The 24,860-nt window shown below is 42.4% G+C and overlaps 1 protein-coding gene across 1 annotated transcript; it reads right to left on the bottom strand.

Moving 5' to 3' along the window:
- Positions 1-1,049: 1,049 nt before the first annotated feature.
- Positions 1,050-24,687, bottom strand: PMF1 (polyamine modulated factor 1). The gene is made up of 5 exons (XM_027870928.1): positions 24,486-24,687; positions 16,473-16,578; positions 13,976-14,076; positions 12,137-12,332; positions 1,050-2,031 (listed from the first exon to the last, which is right to left on the bottom strand). Exons 1-5 carry the CDS (start codon positions 24,647-24,649, stop codon positions 1,978-1,980), a joined length of 621 nt encoding a protein of 206 aa, XP_027726729.1. The 5' UTR covers positions 24,650-24,687; the 3' UTR covers positions 1,050-1,977.
- Positions 24,688-24,860: the final 173 nt, after the last annotated feature.

Consider the following 24,860-nt stretch of genomic DNA (forward strand, 5'->3'; position numbering starts at 1 on the left):
CAATGTCCAAACAAGAATCAATCCTCTCTGGGACACACCTGACAAGTGGTCTTCCAGTCTTCACTCAAAGCCCTCTGGTGAGGGCGAAACCACTACTTCCTGAAGCAGTCCAAGCCATTTTAAGATAGCTTTAATGCTTAGGAAGTTTTTCTTTACATTTAACCTAATTCTGCCTCTCTAAAACTTCTACCCATTACTCCTGGTTCTGGTTTCTGACTTCTGGAGTCAAATGAAACAAATCTAATCCTTCTATGTGAGTTTTCTCAAGGTGAGACACCCCCAGTTCCTTCAACAACTTCTCCTACGGCATGATCTCAACTTTATTAACATTCTTCCTGAAATGTGGTACCTAGAACTATACCGGATATACAAAATGTCTTCCCCTTAAGTTTCATGGAGATGGATCCTCAAAGGGAAAAGGGAAAGGAAAAGTCTCAAAAACATTCTGTACCAAAATGCCTTCTTTCCCCTCCTGATATAGGCCTGGTCTGAATGGCAGAGAGAGGCCACATGGGTCCCCTCTGTCTGGACTGTGACCTAATCAACCCTAGAGAGAGGTGGGGTAGACAGTCTGGCTGACTTACCAAGTAAACAAACACACTTTCTCCTTGGGCTGCTGGGCTGTAGGGGACTAGGATCAAAGGAGTAGGTAAGAAACTGGCCGTTGATGGAGCTTAACTCCAGTCTAATCCTAATTTTCCCAGTAACTATGAGAAATGCAATCATCATTTAATCATCATTAATTATCATTTATCTCTGTGAAGTCCTTCCTGCTATCTGAGCTTTCTTTCTAACTTAGCATTCTTTCTATACCTGTCTCATTCCCTACTAAACTGTAAACTACTCAGAGGGACTGTCTTGTTTTTTGTGTGTAGGGTATATTTAATAAACATCTAAATTAATCTATTCTCCTGCCACCTTGGTATCCTATTGATTCTTACTTTGGGGAGTGACAGTGAGTAGGAATTAAAATAAGGGAGAAAGATGCCTTTTAGAGAGTATCAACTTATTTTTATCCACATGAATAAAGAAGACTACAACAAGATATGTAAGTTATATAGATTTATTCTCAACAAGCCCAGACATAAAACAAGAAAGGTGGTGTGAGGGTCAAGGTTAGACAAAATGACAAAATTATTTGCCTAAAATCACTGAGATAGAGCTGGGGATTGAGGAAATCCCAGATGTTCTCCTATCAGGGCTAAAGTTAAGCTCCATCTTATCTCCCAGACCTAGAGGCTCTAGATTGTATAAACTGGGAAAACTGTCCTAATTGCAAAAGGAACTCAAGGTCCTGGATCCAAATGCTCCACGTTAGCCTGGGGACCAGCATAAGGACAGCAAATCAGGGACAGCTGAGGCCAACAGGGGCAAACATCTTGGGAGCAGAGAGATGACAGTGTAATGTAGGAAGTTTATTTACAGATGTGGGGAGAACATGACAGGGCATCAGCTTGGCCAGCAAGGCAGCAATCAGTGGAGATTGGAAACAGATTCCATGATTAGAGGATTCAAGAACTCTGTGGCTGGGGCAGTCCGGACTGAGAGGGACGTGAGGAGGGGGAGGAACTGTGCTGGGCTCAGTGAAGAAAGAGATATTAAAATCCGGCCCAAGATGAGTGAAAACCTGTGGCCCATCTGACTCCAAAGCAGTGGGAAATAGAAGGAAATCACAAGTGGAGTTGGGGAGCAGGATGAACGGCACCAGAGAAGCCCAAAACACATGAAGAAGAGGCCTTAACCTGCATCCTTGGCTTCTGGTGGATCCCTTTACAGCTCTTGGATCAGTGGGCATTTTATAGCCCTCTTCTTAGCTGGCTTCCCCTCTCAAGGTAGCTCAGAGTTTCAGCCCCTGTAGATTCTACCTCCACGGGTCCTCACGAAATTTAATTTGTTCAGATGATGTGGGTCCCTCCAAAGCCAGAGACAAGGAGTCTTGAGAGTATTGGAAGGGTGGGGTCCAGCTGACTGGCCTCCTCACTCTGGGTCTTCCAACACTGTTGCTAGCTCTCTCTGTTTTTTGCTAAGAGCCTGGATATGGAGAAAGAGAAAAACAATACAAGAGTGATGGAAAAAATAAAATCTTTTCCCTCTATGGGCCTCTACTCTGGACTTGGATTTATACTAGACAGCAAAGGCAGGATCTTCTGCTTCATCTTCACTGAAGGCCCAATAGGAAAAAAAAAAATCATGGTAGATGTGTATGACCATTTATTGTGAACCACACTTAAATCACAAATCCCTTCTACAACATTTCTGAGGCAGCCTATTCCCCTTTTGGACAGTGTTAGTACTTAGGAAGTTTTTCCTTATGTTAAGATGAGACATGTTTCCTTGTAACTATTCCACATTGGTTCTCTTTCTGCCCTAGCAAGAACAAGCCTCTTCCACAGAACAGCCCTTTAAATATTTCAAAACAAAGATCATGTCCCCATTAAGTCTTCTCTTCTCTAAGATAAGCATTCTTTATGCAACCAAAGAATCCCCGATTCCTTTCAGTGACATTCTGGAGACCCGGTGTGATCACCGTATCTTGGACCCCTTTCTCAAGACACACAGCTTTGTTGTTGTTCAGTCATGTCTGACTCTTTGTGACCCCATGGACCACAGTACACGAGGCCCTTCTATCCTCCACTATCACTCCAGGTCTGTCCAAGTTCATGTTCATTGTCTCTGATATTATCTAACCATCTCAACATCTGCTGGTCCCCTTTTTCTTTTGCCTTCAATCTTTGTTTGTTTGTTTGTTTGTTTGTTTTTTAGGCAACTGGGGTTAAGTGACTTGCCTAGGGTCACACAGCTAGTAATTCTGCCTTCAATCTTTCCCAACATCTGGATCTTTTCCAATCATTCCTGTCTTGTCATTACGTGGCCAGAGTATTTAAGCTTCAGCTTCAGTATTTGACCTTCCAGTGAATAGCCTGAATTAATTTCTTTAAGTATTGACTGATTTGACCTCCTTGCTGTCTCAAAAGCTGACTCTCAAAAGTCTTCTCCAGCACCACAATTCAAAAGCATTGATTCTGCAGCACTCAGCTTTCCTTATAGCCCAACTCTCACAATCTTTCTAGTCTAAGACACTATTCTCTACTGGAAAAACCACAACTTTGACTATATGGACCTTTGCTGGCAAGGTGATGGCTCTGATTTTTAGTATACTGCCCAGATCTGCCAGTTTTCCTTCTCAGGAGCAAGCATCTTTTAATTTCATGACTACAGTCTCAATCTGCAGTGATCTTGAGCCCAAAAATATAAAATCTGACACTGCTTCCATTTCCTCTTTCTCTATTTGCCAGGAAGTGATGGCACCAGTTGCCAAGATCCTAGTTTTTTTGATGTTAAGCTTCAGGCCAGCTTTTACACTCTTCTCTTTCAAGAGGCTAATTCTTCTTCACTTTGTGCTATCAGAGTGGTATCATCTGCATATCTGAGATTGTTGATATTTCTCCCAACAACCTGAATTCCAGCTTTTGATTCATCTAGCCTGGCATTTTGCATGATGTACTCTGCATATAAGGTAAATAAATAAGGTGACAATATACAGCCTTGTTATACTCCTTTTCCAATCTTAAACCAATCAATTGTTACATGTCCGGGTTCTAACTATTTCTTTTTGACCCGCATACAGGTTCCTCAGGAGGCAAGTAAGATGATCTGGTACTCCCATCTCTTTGAGGACTTGCCACATTTTGTTGTGATCCACACTTTAGTGTAATCAATGAAGTAGAAGTACATGTTTTTCTGGTGCTCCCTTGCTCTCTTCATAATCCAGAGAATGTTGGTGATTTAGCCTCGAGTTGCTCTGCTCTTCCCCAGTAGTGGACTGGACACCTTCCAACCTGAGGGGCTCATTTTCTGATGTCATCTCTTTCATCATTTTCATACTGTTTGTGTACCTTTGTAACCTTGCATGGCATAGCTCATAGTTTCACTGAGCTGTGCAAGCCCCTCCACCAGGACAAAGCAATAATGGGGGAGGGGGAGGGGCCCAGAACAGGAAACAACAGAGGAAGAAGACAAAGTGATGTTTGAGCAGGGTGGTGTTTAGAAGGACTCTCACCCTCCCACCCCCATCTTGGACTTTGATGACCATTTTGGCTGCCATAACACTAACTCGTTCCTGAACTCACAGTGCACAAAATTCCCATGTCTTCTCATATGATCTTTTTCCTAGTCACCTCATCCTCAACTTGGGCAGCTGTTTGTTTGTTTTTTTAAATCCAACTGTAGGATATTAATCTACAATATATAGAATCACGTGAATGTAATGGAATTTTTCTGAGCTGTAAGAAATTATGAATCTAAAAAATTTAGAAAAAAGAATGGGAAGGCCTATATGAACATATGCAAAATGAAGAAAGGAAAACCAGGAAAACAAGATACACCATGACTAAAACCATTTAGACGAACAAGATGTAACTGAACTCTGTAATTATAATGACAGAGCTTGGCCCCAGAGAAGAGTTTTAAAAAATGTAATGCTGCATATAAAAAAAAAGAACTGTTCTCTTTTTCTTTTTTTACTTTATGACTCAAGGTGGGAGATGGGAGCCATATATTTGGAAATTAATGTGATGCAAAAACAAAAATAAAAAAAGGTTTCATAGAGTCACAGAACTGTTCAGAGTCAGAAGGGCCCTCAGAGGCTATTTAGTCCAAACGAGATCTGAGAAAGAATCCCTTCTATCATCTACGGGAACCCGTCACCTCCAGAGGCAGCTCATTCCACTTTTGGACAGCTCCATCTGTTAGGAAGTATTTTATTACATTGAGCCTGGATCTGCCTCTCTGCAGCTTCCACCCATCGCTCCCTGTTCTGTCCTCTTGGATCAAGCAGAATAAATTCACGTAATCCCTCTAGCAGACTGACGGCACTTCCAATACTTGAAGACAACTATTAGGTTCCTCATAAGTGAATTCTTCTCTAGGCTAAACATCCCTACTTTCTTCAGCTAATCTTCATATGATGTAAGTCTGGCTGCCTTCCCCTGGACACGGCATTTTACCAATGCTTCCCAGAATGTGATGTCCATGAACACAATACAATGTTAGATTACAGAGGGACTCTCACCTGTCTAGTCTAAGACAATATGATTCTTTTTTTTTTTTGGTGAGGCAATTGGGGGTGAAGTGACTTGCCCAGGGTCACACAGTAAGTGTCAAGTGTTTGAGGCTGGATTTCTTGAACTCAGGTCCTCCTGACTCCAAGGCCACAGCTCTATCCACTGCCCTGCCAAACATTATGATTCTTAATAATTGCATTAGTACTGCTGTTTTTTTTTAATGGGCAATAGAGACTCTATTCTTGGGTTCAGTGTGCCCCCAACCAGAACAGATTCTACCCACAGTCTAAGCAAATCACCAAAATTTTTAAAAACCATTTAATTTTGCCACACTAAGAAAATAGGAAAACATACATTAAAATCATACTCTTTTTGGGGGTCAATTCTAAATTAATTTTTTCAATTGGCAAAAACCTGCCTTCTTTCCCTCTCAAAACCCCTCCCCACTGAAACAGCAAGAAAAACAAAACAACTCCCACTCTGTAGCATTATACTTAGTTTTGCTGGGTATGTTATTCTTGGTTGTAAACTTAAATCCTTTCCCTTCTGGAATATCATATTCTGAGTTCTTTGCTTCTTTATGGTTGTGACTTCTTAATCTTGTGTGACCCTGACTGTGGCTTCCTGGTATCTGAATTCTTTCTTTTTGGCTGCTAGCAGTATTTTTCCTTTGATCCGGGTTTCTTTCAGGAGGTGACCAGTGGATTCTTTAATTTCCATTTCGTCCTTTGTTCTAAGATATCTGGGCAGTTTTCTTTTCATATATCTTGAAATATGATGTCTAAGACATAAGAACTCTGATCAATGCAATAACCAACCAGAAGACAACCATGACTCCAGAGGACTGATGAAGCATGCTAACCACCCTGACAGAGAGGTGATACAACATAAATTTTTAGATGTGGCCAATGAGGGAATCTGTTTTGCTTGAAAATGCATATGTTACAAGGAATTTTTATTTTATTTTTCCTCTTTTCAATGGGAGGGAAAAAAGTTTGTTAATTGAAAAAATTAAAGAAAAAGATTTTCCTTATACAACGTATAAGCAAAATGTGAGGAAATGTGACCCAAATTGCCCCCCCCCCAAAAAAAGGAAATGATGAGCAGTCGGACTTCAAAAAAACCTGGAAAGACTTACACAAACTGATACTGAGTAAAGTGAGCAGAACCAAGAGAACATTATGCACAGTAACAGCCACATTGTGCGATGACTAACTTTGACAGACTTATTTCGTTAGCAACACAAGGATCTAAGACATCTCCAAAAGACTTACGATGGAAAATACTGTCCACATCCAGAGAAAGAACTATGGAGTCTGAATGCAGATGGAAGCATACTATTTGCTCTCTTTTTTCTTTGTTGTTTTGTTTCTTCTTTCTCATGGTTCCTCCCATTGGTTCTAATTCTTCTTTACAAAATGACTAATGTAAAAATATGTTTGACATGAATATATATGTAGAGCCTATATCAGATTGCATGCCATCTTGGGGAGGGGGACAAAATTTAAAACTTAAAAGCTTATGGAGGGGCAGCTAGGTGGCGCAGTGAATAGAGCTGTGGCCTTCGAGTCAGGAGGACCTGAGTTCAAATCCAGCCTCAGACACTTAACACTTACTAGCTGTGTGACCCTGGGCAAGTCACTTAACCCCGATCCCCTCATAATAGAGCAAAAAAAAAAAAAAAAAAGCTAATGGAAGTAAATGTTAAAAAAGAAAAATATTTTCACTCTTAAAAAATAAACACCAAAAAACTTTTTCATTTTTTCCAAGATTTCTAGCTGCATTTATGCCCAAGGTTTGTTTTTCTTTGAGGCTTTGACCATAGATGTTTTAGAGGTATTCTTTAATTCTGGGTTTGTGTCTTATGTATGCCATCACCATAATAGCTTTTCATGATGGGATTTGTTTTTGTTTGCTCATTTTTCCTGCTACTTCCTTACTTAAGACTTTATATTAGGTCCAGGTTCTGCACTTCTGAAGGGAATGTCTGGGCTGCTTCTATTGCTGCTTTCTAGGAATACCAAGTGTTGTGTGATTTCAGGATCTCAAGGACAGCTTAGGCTATGGACTGGCAAGCTTTCAGGGCTTCCAGAGGGATCTAAATGAGAGCAACATCTGATCACTGCCTCCCAGGTTTGAGTTCTGCAAGTTTCTTATCTAGGGTTTGGGTCTGAACAACAGGACTGTGGGCTCACCCTGTATGGAATTTCAGTAGACTTCTGCTGGACTCAGCCACTATAAACCAGTTGGAAAACTGCTGGTTCAGAGTGACTAAACTGCAGACCCCCTTTGATCTGGGATTCCTGCCCTGATTACTCTGCTGCAGGCTTCAGACTGGAAGAAGACTAGTAGAACTGATGAGACCCTGCTCTGTTCCTGGGGTCAGAGACACACAGCAGCTGCTTGCTTCTGATCACACTCCTCTCTTGGAACTCATCCTAGAGCTCACAACTGCTTCTTACCCTGTAATGTCACCCCTAGGTGCAGGTCCCCTCCTCAGCCCACCCTAAATCTGTGATTTGAACAGGGTATTGATAGAACTGCCCATGAGCACCTGTTCTTTCTTGTACCACGCACAAATTTAAGCCTCTCTGTGCTGGAACTGCAACCTGCTCTTTCCCTCATGCACAGCGTCTCCCTGTGCTAGTGTGCTCTACCCAGTGTGCTCCTAGCAAGACCCCATCCCCAATGTCCACAGACCTCTCTGTTTCTTTATGCTGACCTGGGCTGGAAAAATGACTTTTTGTGTGATTTTTTCATGGATTTCCTGATCACAAGTCAATCTGGTAGACTTTCTAGATCTGTTTGTAAGGGTTTTAGTTTGGTTTTTTTGGAGGGTGGGGTGCTTGTGGTACATCTTCCTGCTTCTCTGCTCTCTTGGCTCCTATTTTCAACAAGATCATTTTTTTTTTTTGGCTAGGCAAGAGGGTTAAGTGACTTGCCCAGGGTCACATAGCTAGTAAGTGTTAATGTGTCTGAGGCCACATTTGAACTCAGGTCCTCCAGGTCTGGTGCTTTATTCACTGCGCCACCTAGCTGCCCCCAATAAGATCATTCTTAACACCTATAAACCAATGGAAAACAATTTCCCTCAACAGAAGGGTGAGGAAAATGAAGAAATAAATCTCTGCCCATCCCCCTAAGGGGGTGGGCGGGAGGTGTAATTTGTGCTCCAAAGACACAAGAGAGAAAGCTGCTAAAATAGTCTTACTAGCTGCTACAAGTCTCCTGACCCCATCTCCCAAGGGATCAGAAGGAAGAATGCCTTAAGTTGCTGCTGGTAAGCATTGTCTCTTCAGCTGTCACTGTCAATCACAACCAGCTCCAGCTCCTCCTCTATCTTCAATTACCAACCAAAGGCTTTCTTTCTCCCATCTGGATAATCATCCCTGTGCTTCTTCTCTCTGCTGCTCCAGGTAACCACCTTTTAACTCCGGATCTCTCAGACTATATGCCAAGGGGATGTTGTTAACACTTTTAAAGGGCTCTTTAAAAGATGAGGGCTATTCATCACTTTCTTTGATCTAATCTCTTCACTGATCTCAAGGCTCTACCAAAGTGACATTCAAAACTGCTCCTTACGGAATCTCGCCATCTCAGAATTGGAAGAGACCTCAGTGGCCCCCGGGTCCAAACCACTCCTGAAAAAGAACCCCTCTACAACATACCTGACCTGGCAGCTCCCTCTGTATTGAGCACTCCTGCCCGTCCCTTCTGGGACACTTTCAGGTGTTAGGGAGTTCTTCTTAACCTCAAGCACAAATGCACTCCTTTATTCCTGGTTCTGCCCTGTAGAGCTGGCAGAACAAGTGCAGTCTCTCTTTCCGATGACAAACCTTCAGATCCTTGAAGAAAACTACCATATTTTCCTGTGCCCTCAAATCTTCTCTTCTCCAGCCCCATTCCCTTCTCATCCCCAATTCCTTCCACTAATCCTCATCCACCGAGCAGCAGATAGCCCAGACATAACAGTTACCATAAGGGGCAGCTAGGTGGCGCAGTGGATAGAGCACCAGCTCTGAAGTCAGGAGGACCTGAGTTCAAATGCGGCCTCAGACCAAACACTTGACACTTACTAGCTGTGTGACCCTGGGCAAGTCACTTAACCCCACCTGCCTAAAAAAAAAAACCCAAACAAACAAAAAACAGTTACCATGAGCTTCCAGTCAGCTATTGCCATCCATGGAGCAGCTGGGAACTACTGCCTGGCCTTAATCCTCAGTGGCCGACAAGCTCCTACCATCTCTTACTCTCCTGATTTCAGCTGAATTCCTGCCTGCCCAAGATTCGATCCCCATTTCCCTACTTTATGTTCACTCAAACCCACCCACGTCAACCCTATCCTTCCCGAGTCCCAGCCGAGGTGTGCCTTCCCCTTCCACTGCACCATTTGGAATCTGGACATCATTAACAAACCTCCTTTCATTTTATACCTCTTCCTCTTGAGTTCCTGTCTTTTAGAACTCACAAAGCCCAGTCTCATACCACACAATACTGCAATCTAGGGCACTCTGGTATTATTACATCCTCTCTCATACCCTGCCCCCAACATACTGGTTCTCAAAGGATTGGACTATTTCTGGTTCCCTACTGTCATTTCCAGACTCTCCCTCTGCCACCGTAACTCAGCAGCTTCTCCTCCTTTGAGGTTCACTCTATCCAAATACATCACTCAATCCAGATCCTAGAGGCAGTCATTTCCTGCTCCCCTGGCCATTTTCCCTACTTTCTCATCAAGTTCATTACATAGCGCCCAGTCTTTCCCTCTACTCAACTCCTGTTCTTATATTTAGAGTTTTCAATATACATGTTGGTGTTACTTCAAACTGCTTAAACTCTTACTTCCTCACTCTCCCATGATCTACACTTCCATTCTGCATCTATCACACATAGGGATAGCCATACCTTTAATCTTACTTTCACCTGCAAATGATTATTCCATTTCTATGACCAAGAATTCTAAAATTCCCTTATGCAATGATACCATTATAGCATTCTGTTTCTCCCTATGCTTCAATCCTATTAGTGCCATCCTTGATCTTACCTATGACCTTCAGCTGCTCCATCTCTGAGGGCCCTCCCAGACCATCACTCTGTTTCAGCTTCCTTTTGTTCCTTTTATAATCTTTATTTAACCGGTACACAACATTACACTGCCTTCTATTCCTGAATCCCTTGTTCCCTTATTCCATTGCTCCTGTCACCTTACAAATCCCTACCCTAGATTATTCTCATCTGCCTCATCCATGCCCACTCACATATGGTTAAATGAAGCTACAGAAAGTCACAGAGCCCTGCAGGCTGGGCCCACTAGAATTTATGCTATCCAATCTCACTGCAGCAAGGCAAGCCTTTTACTCCTATCTAATTGATTTCCTTTTAAAAAAAAAAAAGGCTGCTCAAAATTTATTCATTTCTGTTTAATACAAAGTAAACAGTTACTGAGACTGCTAGAAAGCACAAAGGTGACAAATAGTTTAAAAAGTATGGGTTCTTGATTTCATTTTTTTCTTTTATTTTCCTTCTTTAAAAAAACAAAAATACATCAGAACTTCTTCTAAACTTAAGCAGCCTTCCTAATCAGATTAATCAAAGGTGGGAAAAAGAAGGGGGAAATGGCCTCAGAGCAAAGCTTATATCAGGAGCACAGAGGGTGTTATTGCAGAGAAAGTCCACGGCTGCTTTTACTGGGCCTGCAGACATGCCACTTCCTCAGGCATGGGTGCCACAAGCAATGTGGGAATTTCCTAAGTGTTCTGGGAATTCCATCACAGTTCTCATGAATGGACGACTTGACTTCCCAAAGAAGTATGGATCTAATTTTGGGAGACCAGGACGGTAAAAGTCACTTCTCTGGAGTATGCGGCACTCCTACAGGAGGCGTTATTGGAAGCGACACCCAAATACCTCCAGCAGTGGGCATGGGCTGCTTTACATGACCATCAGGATTGCTTTGCTTCTAATGATGATACAAACCTTAGTGGTGGCTCTGGAGTGGTCTGCCAGACACTGGGCTTCAACCAATAGTCATGGGTGGCTGGGTTCCAGGAGATGGGACACTGGGCCACAGAGCTCATTTAAGTACAGGAGGTCATAGTAAGATACTCCATAGCAATAGAAAATGTAAGAGTTCTTTGGATTTCTCTAACTGACTTTTTCTGGAACTCCTGACAGCAACTCTTCAAACCTTTTCTCTCTGTCCTCATTACCTTCCCCTTCCCACACCTATCTCCTGAGGATTTTGCCTCACACAGTCTAAGAAGAGAAGTGTCACCTTCTCCACATCTCAAAATCCCTTGACATTCTCCATTCTTTTTTCCTTTACTCTAGTGTCTGATGAAGAGGTGTTCTTCTCCTTGCCAAGATTATTCCTATTACATGTACCTATGATCCCATTCCCTCCCATTTCTTTTTGTATATTTTACCCTGAATCATTCCCCTCTCCCTCTCTAATCTTCACTCTCTCCCTCTTGCCTGGACGTTCTCCCCTACTGCCTATGAACATGTCTATATTTTACCCGTGCTGGGGTGGATGATATTCTTTCACTTCTTCCCCCACCTCAGAAATACGCAGCAGACCCCATCCCTAGCATAGAAGCCCCTCATTCTTTTTTCTGAGGCTAGGGATGCACACATGCACTGTGTGCTGGTTTTTAACTCTCATGACACCTCCCACGTCAGTGTTCTTGGAATTCTGATAAGCTTCATCAAAATGCCAAATGACTAATGGGGAAAGGGAAGACAGAGGCACTAGTTGTGAGTCCTATGCTGGCATTCTTGCCAAATATAATTAGCCATAATATAATTGCTCTCCTTGTTCCCTGTAATGAAGTTTCTACTTCGGTGGCGAAGTAGATAAAGAGTGCTGGAAAACCTGAGTTTAAAATCTGGCCTCAGACACTTACTAGCTGTGAGACCCTAGGCAAGTCATTTAACCTCTCTCAGCCTCAGTTTCCTCAACTGTAAAATGGAGATAATAACAACACCCACTTGATACGATTATTTCGAGGATCAGATGAGATAACATATGTAAAACACTACCAGCAGAAAGGAGGAGGAAAGAGGACACTTGCCTGCCAAGCTTGCTTCCGCGCCTGGATCTGTTGCTGTAGCTCTAGCACCTGTTTCCGCCCTTCCAGGACCATTTCAGCCAGTTTGACATTCTCCTTCTCCTGTTCCTGGACCAGTCGCTTCAGGGATGATTGCTGCTGTAAGTAGTAGGGTATCAGCGTACTGCGAACATCATCTTCAGGAATCCCACTGGGGCGCCTAGTCAGGAAATTCAGACACAGCAACATAAACAAAGAGGGTAAAGAGATCTGGAGTGGAGGTGGGGTGGAGAGAGGGGAAGGTATTGCCTTCTCCTAATGACTAATTGCTTCCTGTGTCCAAGCCTAACTTAACTAGGGTTTTGAGGTGTCTTCTATTGCCTTCTACTATCTGTCACTTTTAATAACCCCACAAAAGTCTATTCTACCTGGGGAGACCTGCCGAGTGGCCCCTAGCTTGAACCATTCTAATCAGGAATTCTTTCTACCACCTCTATTAAGCCTACCATCATGTTCTTCCCAACTCTAACAGTCCCTCCTCTTATTTAGGACTAATATGATTTTTCTATTCTTCCTCTCCAAACTCCACCACACTGCCCCCTTCCTACCTGTGGTTCCCTCTGCACCCCGCCCCCCCATTGATATTTGGAGTTGTGGCTAGCTGTATCATATACCCTTGTTTATCAGTCCCTGAGGCACATCCTGTCTCTCATCAAACCTGGAGCTTCTGAGAGCTACATGTTTCCTCCTCCTTCTAGATCTCCCCTGTGGCCTGCATATTGACCTAGAAAACCATATGTTTTATTGTTTTTTTATTTTATCAAGCATTTTCCAAGTCTCTACGCTAGTCTATTTTTGAATTTTGTAAAAACTTTCATTAGTTGCTGCTCAGTGATGTAATCCTAGCCTTAAGATCATCTGAAAAACAAGGTTTTGATGTATATATGGCAGTTTGGATGTGACCCCATAAGTCTAATGGAGATAAATCAGGTGAATGGGGGGGGGGCGCAGCTAGGTGGCACAGTGGATAGAGCACCAGCCTAGATTCAAGAGGACCTGAGTTCAAATCCAGACTCAGATACATAACACTTACTAGCTATGTGACCCTGGGCAAGTCACTTAACTCCCACTGCTCAATCAAAAAAAAAAAAAAAAAAAAGCCCAAAAACAAAACAAAAAAATAGATTGGGTGAATGCAATGGCTAAGCAAGAGGAACCCCCTCTACTGATATACTGGCCTGAAAAGTGTCATCCAGAAAACTGAATTAAAATAAAAAACTTATTAAACAATATTCACAAAACTAAATCAATGTAAAAGAAATTTAAATAAGCTTTCAAGTGATCTTTTTGTAAGTTTATAGCTTTTATACTTCTGAAGTTAATAAAGTTTAAAACTGTATTAAAATTTTTGGGATACCCTGTATGATGAAAATACTTAAATGTTAAACTAAATATTACTTTACCACTCTTATTCTATGGTCTCTGCTCTTTCTACGTCAGTATGTTTCTCACAGAGCAGGGACCACAGCAGCATAACTATCTGTCAAGCACCCATAAAAAAGCTTTATAATGATTATTAATTATAATGATGATTAAGTCCATTTTATCACCCTTTCTTCTGAGTTGCAGCTATTTGGAAGAGAATCCAAACATTCCCTAAAAATGACCACACAAGTGGGTCTTCGGTTCCCTTCCTCTTTTATGCCATCAATTTTTTTTTTTTTTGATGAGGCAATTGGGGTTAAGTGACTTGCCCAGGGTCACACAGCTAGTGAGTATCATGTGTCTGAGGCTGGTCCTCCTGACTCCAGGGCCTGTGCTCTATCCACTGCACCATCTAACTGCCCCATTATCAATTCTTACCATGCTGGCTCCTTTCGGTCCTCAGCCTCCTCCACAATCTTATCAAGGGAATTCAAAACAGCTTCTAGGTTTCCTTCTTCCTTAATTGTGGAAATTTCTTCCTGAGAGTAAAGGAGAAAAGAAGCAAGACAATATAGAAACAATATGGAAGAAACAGACAGAAATCTCCACTGGCGTCATACTGCCTGTCAGACCAAGTCTACAAATTATTGGCATTTAAGGACCTCTATCTGACTAATCTTATCACCTCTTATTTAGCAACACATTCTTTTCACAGTTGCCAGGATAGCTTTTTCCAATATTCTGGGAAGGACATTGATAAATTTCAATACCTCCAGAAGAGGGTGATCATGATGCTAAAAGGACAACAGATCATGCCACATGAGGATCTTTTGAAAGAACTAGGAACTAGCTTGGAGAAGAGAAGACTTAGTGTGGACAAGACAGCTGTCTTCAAGAACAGAAGGTCTCTGGTGTAGAAGAAAGACGATACTGTTTTGCTTATTCCCAAAAGGCAGGACTAGGAACAACAGGTAGAAAATACAGAAAAACAGACAGCATGGAAAAACCACAGTAAGAAGTAGAACTGTCTGCCCGTCGGTTGGGGAATGGCTGAACAAGTTGTGGTATATGAATGTAATGGAATACTACTGTGCTATAAGAAATGATGAGCAGGCAGACTTCAGAAAAACCTGGAAAGACTTGTATGAACTGATGCTGAATGAAGTGAGCTGAACCAGAAGAACATTGTACACAGAAATAGCAACGTTGTGCGTTGACTAACTTTGATAGATTTAGTCCTTCTCAGCAATGCAAGGATCTAAGTCATCTCCAAAAGTCTCACGATGGAAAATGCTAACCACATCCAAAGAAAGAACTATGGAGTTTGAATGCAGATGAAAGCATACTATTTGCTCTTTTTTCTCTGTTTTGTTTTGTTTCCTCTTTCTTGTGGTTCCACTTATTGGTTCTAATTCTTTACAAAATGACTCATGTGAAAATATGTTTAACAGGAATGTATATGTAGAACCTATAACAGACTGCACGCCGTCTTGGGGAAGGAGGTAGGGAGGAAGAGGGAGAAAATTTAAAACTCAAAAGCCTATGGAAGTGATTGTTGAAAACTAAAAATAAACAAATTAATTTAAAAAAAGAAAGAAGGGGAACTCCAAGGCAGACAAGCTGTCCCTAGAGGTACTGAGCTTTCCATTCTTATTAGAGGTCTTTGTGAGAGGCTAGATGAAGAGCTCTCAGGGATGCCAGAAGGTGACTCCTATTGAAGTACAAGTTGGACTGGATGACCTTTAAGGGACCTTGCAATTCTAAGACATTGTGATTCCTCCTCCTCCTCCATTTAAGATGCCCTCCTTTTCCCTCTCTGCCTATTCAAATCCTTTTTGTTGTCATTCAGTTATTTCAGTCATGTCTGACTCTTTGTGACCCCATTTGGGGTTTTCTTGGTAAAGAAACTGGAGTAGAGTTTTCTTGGTAAAGACCATTACAGATGAGGAAACTGAGGCAAACAGGGTTAAGTGATTTGCCCAGGGTCACACAGCTAGTAAGTGTCTGAGGCTGTATTTGAATTCAGGTCCTCCTGACTCCAGATCTGGCACTCTATCCACTGTGCCACCTAGCTGCCCCAACTCTACCCTACTCTATAAACTCCAACAAAAAGCTTTCACTGATTCTAGTTTATGTGGATTTTGTCTAACATTTTTAAATATAGTCCACACCACACATTTTGTTATTTAAACATTTTTTCCTGCCTTAATTATTCTCTATTTAATTGAAGCATAAGTTATTTTAGAAAATATATCATGTTATTTGCTTTTGTATTCCCCATAATACTTAACAGTTAACCAAGGGCTGGAAACACATAAATACCCACTTAACTGAATTACAATGTCATAAGGTATCAATGCTTCCAACCTCCTAGCAATTAATGTTTGGAGTTTTTTCCATACCCACAGACAGGAGAGTATGTTCTGGAACATTTTCGATCCCTCCAGTTCACCATCTCCTGAAGACAGAGACCACCATCTTTCATTTCTTCTGTACCAACCACCAAAAGCAAGGAAGGGCTAGGTATATCACGGTCATTCAGTTACTAATGATATCATCTGACCAGCTGAGAAGGTGATTGGCAATAACTATAGAGGAACTGTTCATAAGATAATAAGACTTAAAAGCTAGAAGAGCCATTAAAGGTCATCCAGTCTAAGCTTCTCATTTTATAGATGCGAAGGTTAAAGCTCAAAGAGGTAAAAGGACTTTCCCAAAGTCACAGAGGTTAATGTGACTCAGTGTCCTTTCTTCTACACCACATGGCCTCAGATGCACCTAACTTCCTCACACAACTAACATATACAGTTATCTACTATACGCAAAGCACTAGGCCTAGTGATCAATAAGATATAGTTCCTAACCTCAAGGGACTTAAAATTTAGTGGCAAAATCAGAAAACCAAGGGAATTAGCTGGGTTTCTTATCTACTTACCCGGATGGATGTCTGCAACTGAGTTATAAACTGGTCATATATTAGTTGTGTCATTTCAGGCTGGAGTTTGTAGAAGCGCTTGTAACACTTGGCAAATCGCTCATAACTAGACAAAGGGATGAGAAAATAGAGTTAAATCACCATTACAAGGCACTTGCTCAGCTGCTGCTTTGATTACCAAACCGGGAAAGATGAACAGCTCTCCATCATGAGTCATCTCCAGGCTGAGGATTCTGGGCAGATGATCCAGGATCTCACTTTTCCTGCTCCCTGCTTTATGCTCATTTTGCTGGGAAGACAGGGAAATTTAAACCTAGCCACCCTGCAGCTCTGGGCAAATGCTAGGATGGGGATTGAGGTTGAAGGAAATTATTTCTCCATACATTTCAATTATCTGTGGCTTTCTTATCACTCCCCCCCCCAAATGAAGTATATTTCTAGCTCTCTTTTCCTTCAGACACAAGGAGTTAATTAAATTAAATGAGCTATCTTTGCTGCTTTCTCTCCCACTTTGTGTTCTCTTTTTCTACTCCACTGACTACTACAAGACAGTACATTTTCATACTACCCCATTTTGATGACTCCAAGGAGCATTAAATTTAGTCAGGAAAAGCACGTTGGGGCTGGGAGTGGGGCAAGGGGCCCACGTGCAACTCTGGAACACAGGTGGCACACAATACTGCCCCCAAAAGAGCCCATGCTGCCAGATGGAACAGGGGCAACCCTTTGCACTGTAACCCTTTTCTAATAAGTGCCTAAATGTCAAACTCCTCACAAACAAACCAATGTTTATGAGATTCACCAAAAGCCAAAACATTCCCTACTCTACAATGGGATATTGAGACAGGGTACATGGGGCTAACCTAGATAAAAGGCATAATAGCACAACACTGGGGGGGACAACACTGCTATGTATTTCTCACTCTGTTCCCTCTCTACTTCTCAAATGATCTCTAATCCCCTATCTCAAATCCACAGGGAGGTATAAGAAGTGAGAATGACAAGATCAGCTATCTTCTGAAACCCACTGGAATGAGTGTGTTATAAGTAGGAATTATGACACCTAGTTTAAGTCCTGGCACTCCTACTACCTTGCTGTGTGATCTTGAGCAAGTCATTTTCTTTGGATGTCAGTTTCCTGATCTGTAAAATAAAGGGTTGGGACAAGATGATCTCTAAGATTCTATCTAAGAATTATCTAAGATTAGATCTATACTGCTTCCCCTGAGGGGCTTGCTCATGGCTTAAACTAAAAAAAGAACAATATACAGGATATGGGTCACGAAACTCCCACTTTCTGGCTAGAGAAGTAGTATCCTGTTGACCCAAGCAAAGGCCCAAACAACCAAGACAACCAAATTGCTGTTTGCATCTGGTCCCACTAGAAACGAAGTCTGTGGCTGCAGAGGATTGGAAAGAAGAAGATGAGGATACCTCTTCCTGGGTAATTGTGGGCTGAAGTCTGGTTTAGCTTTTGGAGAAGGGTCAATTTCTGTTCCTCCTAGTCCTTTCTCAGGACTAGCAAGCGGACAGCTTGAGATTCAAATTGTGTTTTCTTCTCAGGTAGCTGAAGGAGAGGAGAGAGTACGTGTGTGTGTGTGTGTGTGATATAAATGTGCATTTATAAACACACATGTGTATCTACAATATGTGCATACATGCATGTATGGATGAGCACACACACATGCATGTATACAGAACGTGACCAGAGAATGGCAAACAGTATAGATAAATACTCTTCCTATCTCCCCAGCCCTCAGGGTTAAGACTGTCAGTACTGCTGTGGAGGAATGAACTTCAATAGGGGAGACACACAAATTCGGAAAACAAATGTAAATGGATATGAAAAGCAAGCAATTCCTTAAATGGCAACAGAGAATGGGAAAAAATTTGAAGTTCCATTTTGGATTCTTTGAACAGGCAGACAGAGGGAAATAATACATTTTGGAAAAATCTCCTGAGGTTCCTTATTTCCCTCAAGAACATTCTATCTACTGGAGTGTAAATTCCTTACTGTAAGAACTATGTTTTAAACCTCTTTGCTATATCCAGTGTCCAGCACAGCACTAGGCATGTAAATAGATTACAGGGGGGCCCATGATTGACATAAGGGTCAAAGGTGAGTTACTAAATGAATTTGAATGGCATGGCCTCAGGGCTGTGGAAAGAGGCTTGTGATTAAATGATGGGAAGAGTTTACTCTGTCACTCTTCTGCCCAGTCATCCCTTCGCATCAGGAGGATACCAGGTACGTCAAGTGCTAGAAGCCTAAAGGTGAGGCTTTAGGCTTTCCCTAATGGTGAACCCAAGTGCATCTCTGCCAAGGCTCATGGCCTAGGCTCTGCCTCCCGTCCCCTACCTCTACAGGGGGCCTGGAATCTTACTGATCCAATGATAGGAAGAAACCAGATTAAGCACTCTGTAAACTGAGCAGCACAAAGAAAAGCTTGACCTAGGCCTTAAAAAAATAAGTTTTTTTAAACCACATTTATTGAGTTAAACAACTATGGCAAAAAAAACCCCAATTTTTAAGCTAAAGTTTTTTTTATTTAATGCATCTAATTCACTATTAAACTAAGGGTTTTTTTTTTTTAGAAGCTTTAAGGAACTCAAAATGTTTTGTTTTTAAAATCAATGTCAATTATTTTAGGCCCATTACTTAAGCTTTTCTTTGTACTTCAGCAGTCCTTATGTGTCAATATGCAGACAGACTGGTTTTGATCTAGATACATTTACTTCCACAAATGTGCTGATGATATAGGGGCTAAAGTATTCAGTTTGCCAGGTGGTGTTAACACCAAGGAGCTTGGCTTCTCCCCCATGTTTTGTTTTTCTACCAAGCGAGCCCAGCAGGGGGGCAGCGAGGGGCTGAGAGAAGAGTGAAGCTCGAGTTCATTTTGCTCCTCATGAACAGCTCTGGTAAAAAAGGCTACAGAAAAAAGGGTGAAAGAGCATTTCATTTGGGGGTCGGGAGAGTCAGGCTGCAGTGCTGGCTCTGTAAATAACTCTCTGTGTGACTGTAGGCAAATTAAGTCACTGCAGCATCCCAATCTCAACTCTAACCTGGATCTAAATAAGATGCCCCACTAGAGAGAATAAAAAGGGAATGAACAATTATCAAGTGTCCACTGTGTGCCACGTTACAAATATTATCTCATTTGATCAACAGCCCTGAGAAGTAGGTGTTATTTTTAGCCCCATTTTACAGATGAGGGAACTGAGACAGAGGTTAAATGACTTGCCTAGTGTCACACAGCCAGGAAGTGTCTGAGGCAGGATTTGTTGAACTTGGGTCTTCCTGACTCCAGGTCCAAAGCTCTGTCCACTGCACCCCTGGCTGCCTACAACACACCTGGAAAAGTGATCAACCTTTGCTAGAAGACTTCTAGTGAGAGGAAATGTACCACCCCCTTGGATGTGCCATTCTGCTTTTTGATAGCTCCCCTTACCAGGAGGTTTGCCCCTGGATCAATCCTCAGTTTGTCTCTCTGATAGCACCTACTTCACAGGGTTGTTCTATCAAAGAGATAATATATGCAAGATGCTCTGTAAATGCTATATAAATGTTGACTATGGGGCAGCTATGCGGCATGGTGGATAGAGCACCAGCCCTGAAGTCAGGAGGACCTGAGTTCAAATCCGGCCTCAAACCAAACAGTTGACACTTAGTAGCTGTGTGACCCTGGGCAAGTCACCTAACCCCAATTGCCTTAAAAAAAAATGTTCACTATAAGTATTATTATTCCACTTACCCACTTCTGGTTCTACCCTCTAGGGTCAAACAGAATAAGCCTAATTTCTCTTTCACAGGACAGGTATTTAAATGGTTATTGAATTCTGTGCAAAGCACTAGGGATACAAAACCAAAAATCAAACAGTCCCTGTCCTCGAGGAACTGACATTCTAAAGAGGGGGTACAATGTGCACATAAATAACTATAAGGTAATTTCAGGAGGGAGAGATCACAGACAACTAGAAAAATCAAGGAAGGCTTTGAATAGGAGATGGTACTTGAGCTAAGCCCTGAAGGAAACAAGGTATTCTAAAAGATGTAAGGGAGAATAGAGGCAGGCCCAGAATAAAGCCCGAGGTGGGAAATGAAATATTATGTGTAACGAATAGAGAGTAGGCCAGTTTGGTTAGAACAAAGACTTGATGAGGGGGAAATTACATGGTAAGGCTGAAAAGATAGGTGGGCTGTAGAGAGGCTTTAAGTGCCATGCTGAGAAGTCTTATTTTATTATAGAGGTGACAGGAAGCCTCTGAGAAAGGGAATTCAATGATGAGACCTATTTTTAAGAAAGGCTAATCTAGCAGCTCTCTGGAGAACGGATTGGAGGGGGAGACAATGGAAAAAGGCAATCAATTAGCAGAATATTCCAATAGTGTTAGCAAGGGTTTATGAGAGACAGAACTAAGGTAAGGTCAGTGTGAGAAGAGAGAAGGGGACAGATGGAAGAGATGTAAGAATCAACAGGACTTAGCAACTAATTGAACCTGGGGCTCGAAGGAAAGTCAGAGTCAAGGATGGCTGAGTTTGCAAAGGCGGCTGGCCAGTAGGTTGGTTCAGCTTAGGGTGATTTCAACAGAAACAGGGAAGAGATTAGGAGAAAAGATTGGTTTTGGAGAAAATATATAACGAGTGCTGTTTAGAAATGTTGAGTCTGAGATACCTATGTGATCTCCTAATGGAAGTATCCAGATGGATACGTAAATTTGAGACTTATTTGCAGAGATGATAGTCAAATATATGGGGGCTAATGAGGTCAGAGAGCATAACAGGACCCAGGACAAAGCCTTGGGGGACACCCATGATTAATAGGGTAGAGATGGATGAAGACTCAACTAAGGAGATGAAGAAAGAGTAGTCAGACAGATCAGAGGGAAATGAAGATAGTGTCACAAAAAGCCAAGAGAGGGAAGAATACCCAGGTTGACAGCGATGAAAACTAAAGAGAAGAAGAAAAGAATGCAGATTCAGGAAAGATGACTGGATTTAGCACTTTCCATATCTTTTATATCTTTGAAAAAGGCAGTCTTACATCTCCAGAGGCCTTGTGATGGAAAATGCTATCCACATCCAAAGAAAGAACTATGGAAGTTGAACTGCTATTTTTTTCTTTCTTCTGTTGAGTTTTGCTTCCTCTTTCTGATGGTTCCTCCTATTGGTTTTAATTTTTACTTACAACATCACTAATGTGAAAATATGTTTAATATGAATGTAAATGTATACCCTATATCAGACTGTGCACCATCTTGGGGAGGGTGGTAGGGAGGAAGGGGGAGAAAAATTTTAAACTCAAAAAAAAAAATAATAGAAAAAAAGACTGACCTTATTCTAAATAAAAAAAGTGATTGAAATATGCACAACCAAAATTGCTTTCTTGAAAATTACAAGAGCTTGGTTTTTTTTTGCATTTTTAAACAATTCTCAATAAAGCTGCAATATTAATAATGAAAAAAAAAGACAGTCTTAGTAGTTTCAGTTTGAAAAAAGTAGTTTTATTTTCCAGCTGCAGTTGGAAGCCAGAGAGCAGGAAGGGTTCACTAGAACTGATTAGGAGATAGTATCACCATACTCTGCCCCATTTAGAATGCACACATGGACTACATTCAGTTCTACATTTTAGGAAGGACGAAGATATGCTAGATAATGTCCAAAGAAGAGCAACCAGGAAAGTGAAAGGCCTCAAATTCATGCCATAAACGGTTTGAAATCATTGGAGATGTTTAGTCTAAAGAAGAGTCTCTTGTCAAATGGAGGAGAGATTAGACTTGTTTTCTGTTTGACTCCAAGAGGAGGAGCTAGAAACAGGACAAGGATATTACAAAGGGGCAAATCCAGCCTTGGTGCAAGGAAATATTTCCTAACAGTTACGGCTATCCATAAGTGAAGGGGATTGCCTCAGCTTTGAGGGAGTCACTTTTGTCTCACTGGACATCTTCCAAGGCTGAATGACCATGTCAAGAAATGTTGTAGGAAAGATTCTTGTTCATGTATGCTCTGGAATAGATACCTCCTGAGGTCCCTTTTAAGATTCTATGACTCTATGCTGAAGAGTGAGAAAATGGCGACAAAGAGCATCGACAATCCCTTCTAGGAGTCTGGCTGTTAAGAGAAGAGAATCAGAATGATAGCTTGAGGGGATGAAAGAGTGAAATGGAGGGGTTTGGGGTTTTTTGGGTTTTTTTAAAAGGATTTTTAGATGTGGGGATGTTTTTGGGTGGCAGAAGGGTGAGCAGATAAGGAAAGTTTTTTCTCTATACTTTCTTACCTGTTGACTTCATCAGCTCCACAGCTTCGAATATCTCTATGTAAATGACTCCCACATCTATATCTCCAACTTTCATTTCTCTCCAGGGTCTTGCATCGTAACAGTTCGAACTAAACTCCTTACCTCCACTCCTGACCACCTACGCTGTCACATCTCAGTGACATCCTTAAGTCCTCACCCCACATATCCTTTCAGTTGCCAAAGCTTGTTGTTACTACCTTCACAACATATTTTGCATCCTTCCCCTCCTCTCTACTTATGTCAGCCGCTCTAGTTCAGGCCTTCAAGGCCTCTCTCCTATATTTTTTCAGTAGCCTCCTAATTGGTCTCTGTGCCTCTCCAATCTATCTTTCACACAGCTAGCAAAGTGATTTTCCTAAAGCACAGTTCTATTCATATCACCCCTCCTCAACCCACTTCTGAGACTTCCTATTAACTAAAGTCAAACAGATGCCTCTGGCATTTAAAGTTCTTCATACTCTATCTCCAACTTAACTTCCTTACCTTACCAGGCATTACTCTCTTCCATGCTATCCATGCTCCAGTCATACTGACCTACTTGCTTTTCCTCACTTTCCTCACCCAACACTAGACCTTTGCAATGGCTATCTACAATGCCTGGAATGCTCTCTCCCGACCTCTGCCTCTCAGGATCTAGTTTCCTTCAAGATTTAGCTCAAATGCTGCCTTCTGTAGAAGAGGCTTTTCCTGCTAAGGTAACCTTAGAGCTATGACCCTGGGAGAGTCCCTTCACTCTGTTTTCCTCAGTTTCCTCATCTGTAAAATGAGCTGGAGAAGGAAAAGTCAAACCACTCCAATAGCTCTGCCAAGAAAACCCCAAATGGGGTCAGAGAAGAGTCGGAAACCACTGAACAACAAAAATATTGCATTGCCTATATGTGTGTAATTCCCCTATATGTGTGTATCTCCCCCCTGTATGTGTGTAATCTCCTTAAGGTAGGACCTAATTTTTCCTTTTCTTTGTATCCTTAGCTCTTAGCACAGTGCCTAGCAGAGAGTAAGCATTTAATAAATGCTTGAGTGATGAGCAAAAGAAAGTGAATTATGAGAGCAGTTAGGCTGCCAGAGAAAAGATGGGAATGGGATAAAAAGCCCAAGGAGGCTGCAAACTTCGTAATGGGTAGGGCTGTTTCATTTTTGTCTCTGTATCCCCAGCACTTAACAATATCCTGCACACAGTAGGCGCTTGGTGTATGCTGAACTGAACTGATGGTGGCACTGATTCTGGGTAAATTCGACTGTTGAAGGCTGGGAATCATCTTTGCATCCCCGCTGCCTTGCACGTTTTTGGGGTCTGACCCTGTGACTCTGAGTGTGGAAAGCTCTGAGTGCAAAAACTCCCCAAAGCTCACCGTTAAGCTCTCGACCACTCATCATCCAGAGAACCTGGGCGGGAGAGGTCGCACCGCAGGTACGACTCCCAGGTTGGCCAGGACTTCTGAGTCCGGAGCAGGCGCGCCCTCTGCCGCAGAGGGCGGGTACTTAAGCAGTTGGTGCGGGTTCCCCAAGCGCGGTTACACCCACGTAACGTCTCAGGGCGTCAGCGATTGAACGAATCTTATAAAATTTGGACCCACTGCCCCCTACAGCATTTGAGCCCCGCCACGAAGCAACCACATGGGGGGGCGGGTCTGGCTAAGATGTCGCGAGATTTGCATTTTACCTCCTTCCTCCGCGTAGAGCACTCGCGAGACTTCAGGACGCACCCCCTTCTTACCTCCCGGCAGACACTAGCTTCTGAAGGAAAGTGTCCACCACGGTATCCAGAAGCTTCACTTTTGGGATGTGAGCGGTAGACGACCCCTCTGCGAGGGACGACTCCTCGCCTCCCACCACCTCGCCATTGCTGCTACCGACGTTACTCCCGCTAGCGTTCGCCATGTTGAAGTCGAACCGCCAAAATACAACGGCACCGCCTGCCCCGCCCACCACGAAATCCAATTGGTTGATCCCATCACCTCCCCCCACGATTGGAGGCGATGGAACGCCCATCAGCGGCACCGCGCGATCCGAGGCGATCGGTGCGCAGCTGCAGGGAAGCTGGTGGCGCGGCCCGCGGGGGTGGAAAAAGCCTGCAAACTTTGAATTCCGT

The sequence above is a fragment of the Vombatus ursinus genome, unplaced genomic scaffold, assembly GCF_900497805.2.
Source record: "Vombatus ursinus unplaced genomic scaffold, bare-nosed wombat genome assembly UNPS02014798.1, whole genome shotgun sequence".
Classification (NCBI taxonomy): Eukaryota; Metazoa; Chordata; class Mammalia; order Diprotodontia; family Vombatidae; genus Vombatus; species Vombatus ursinus.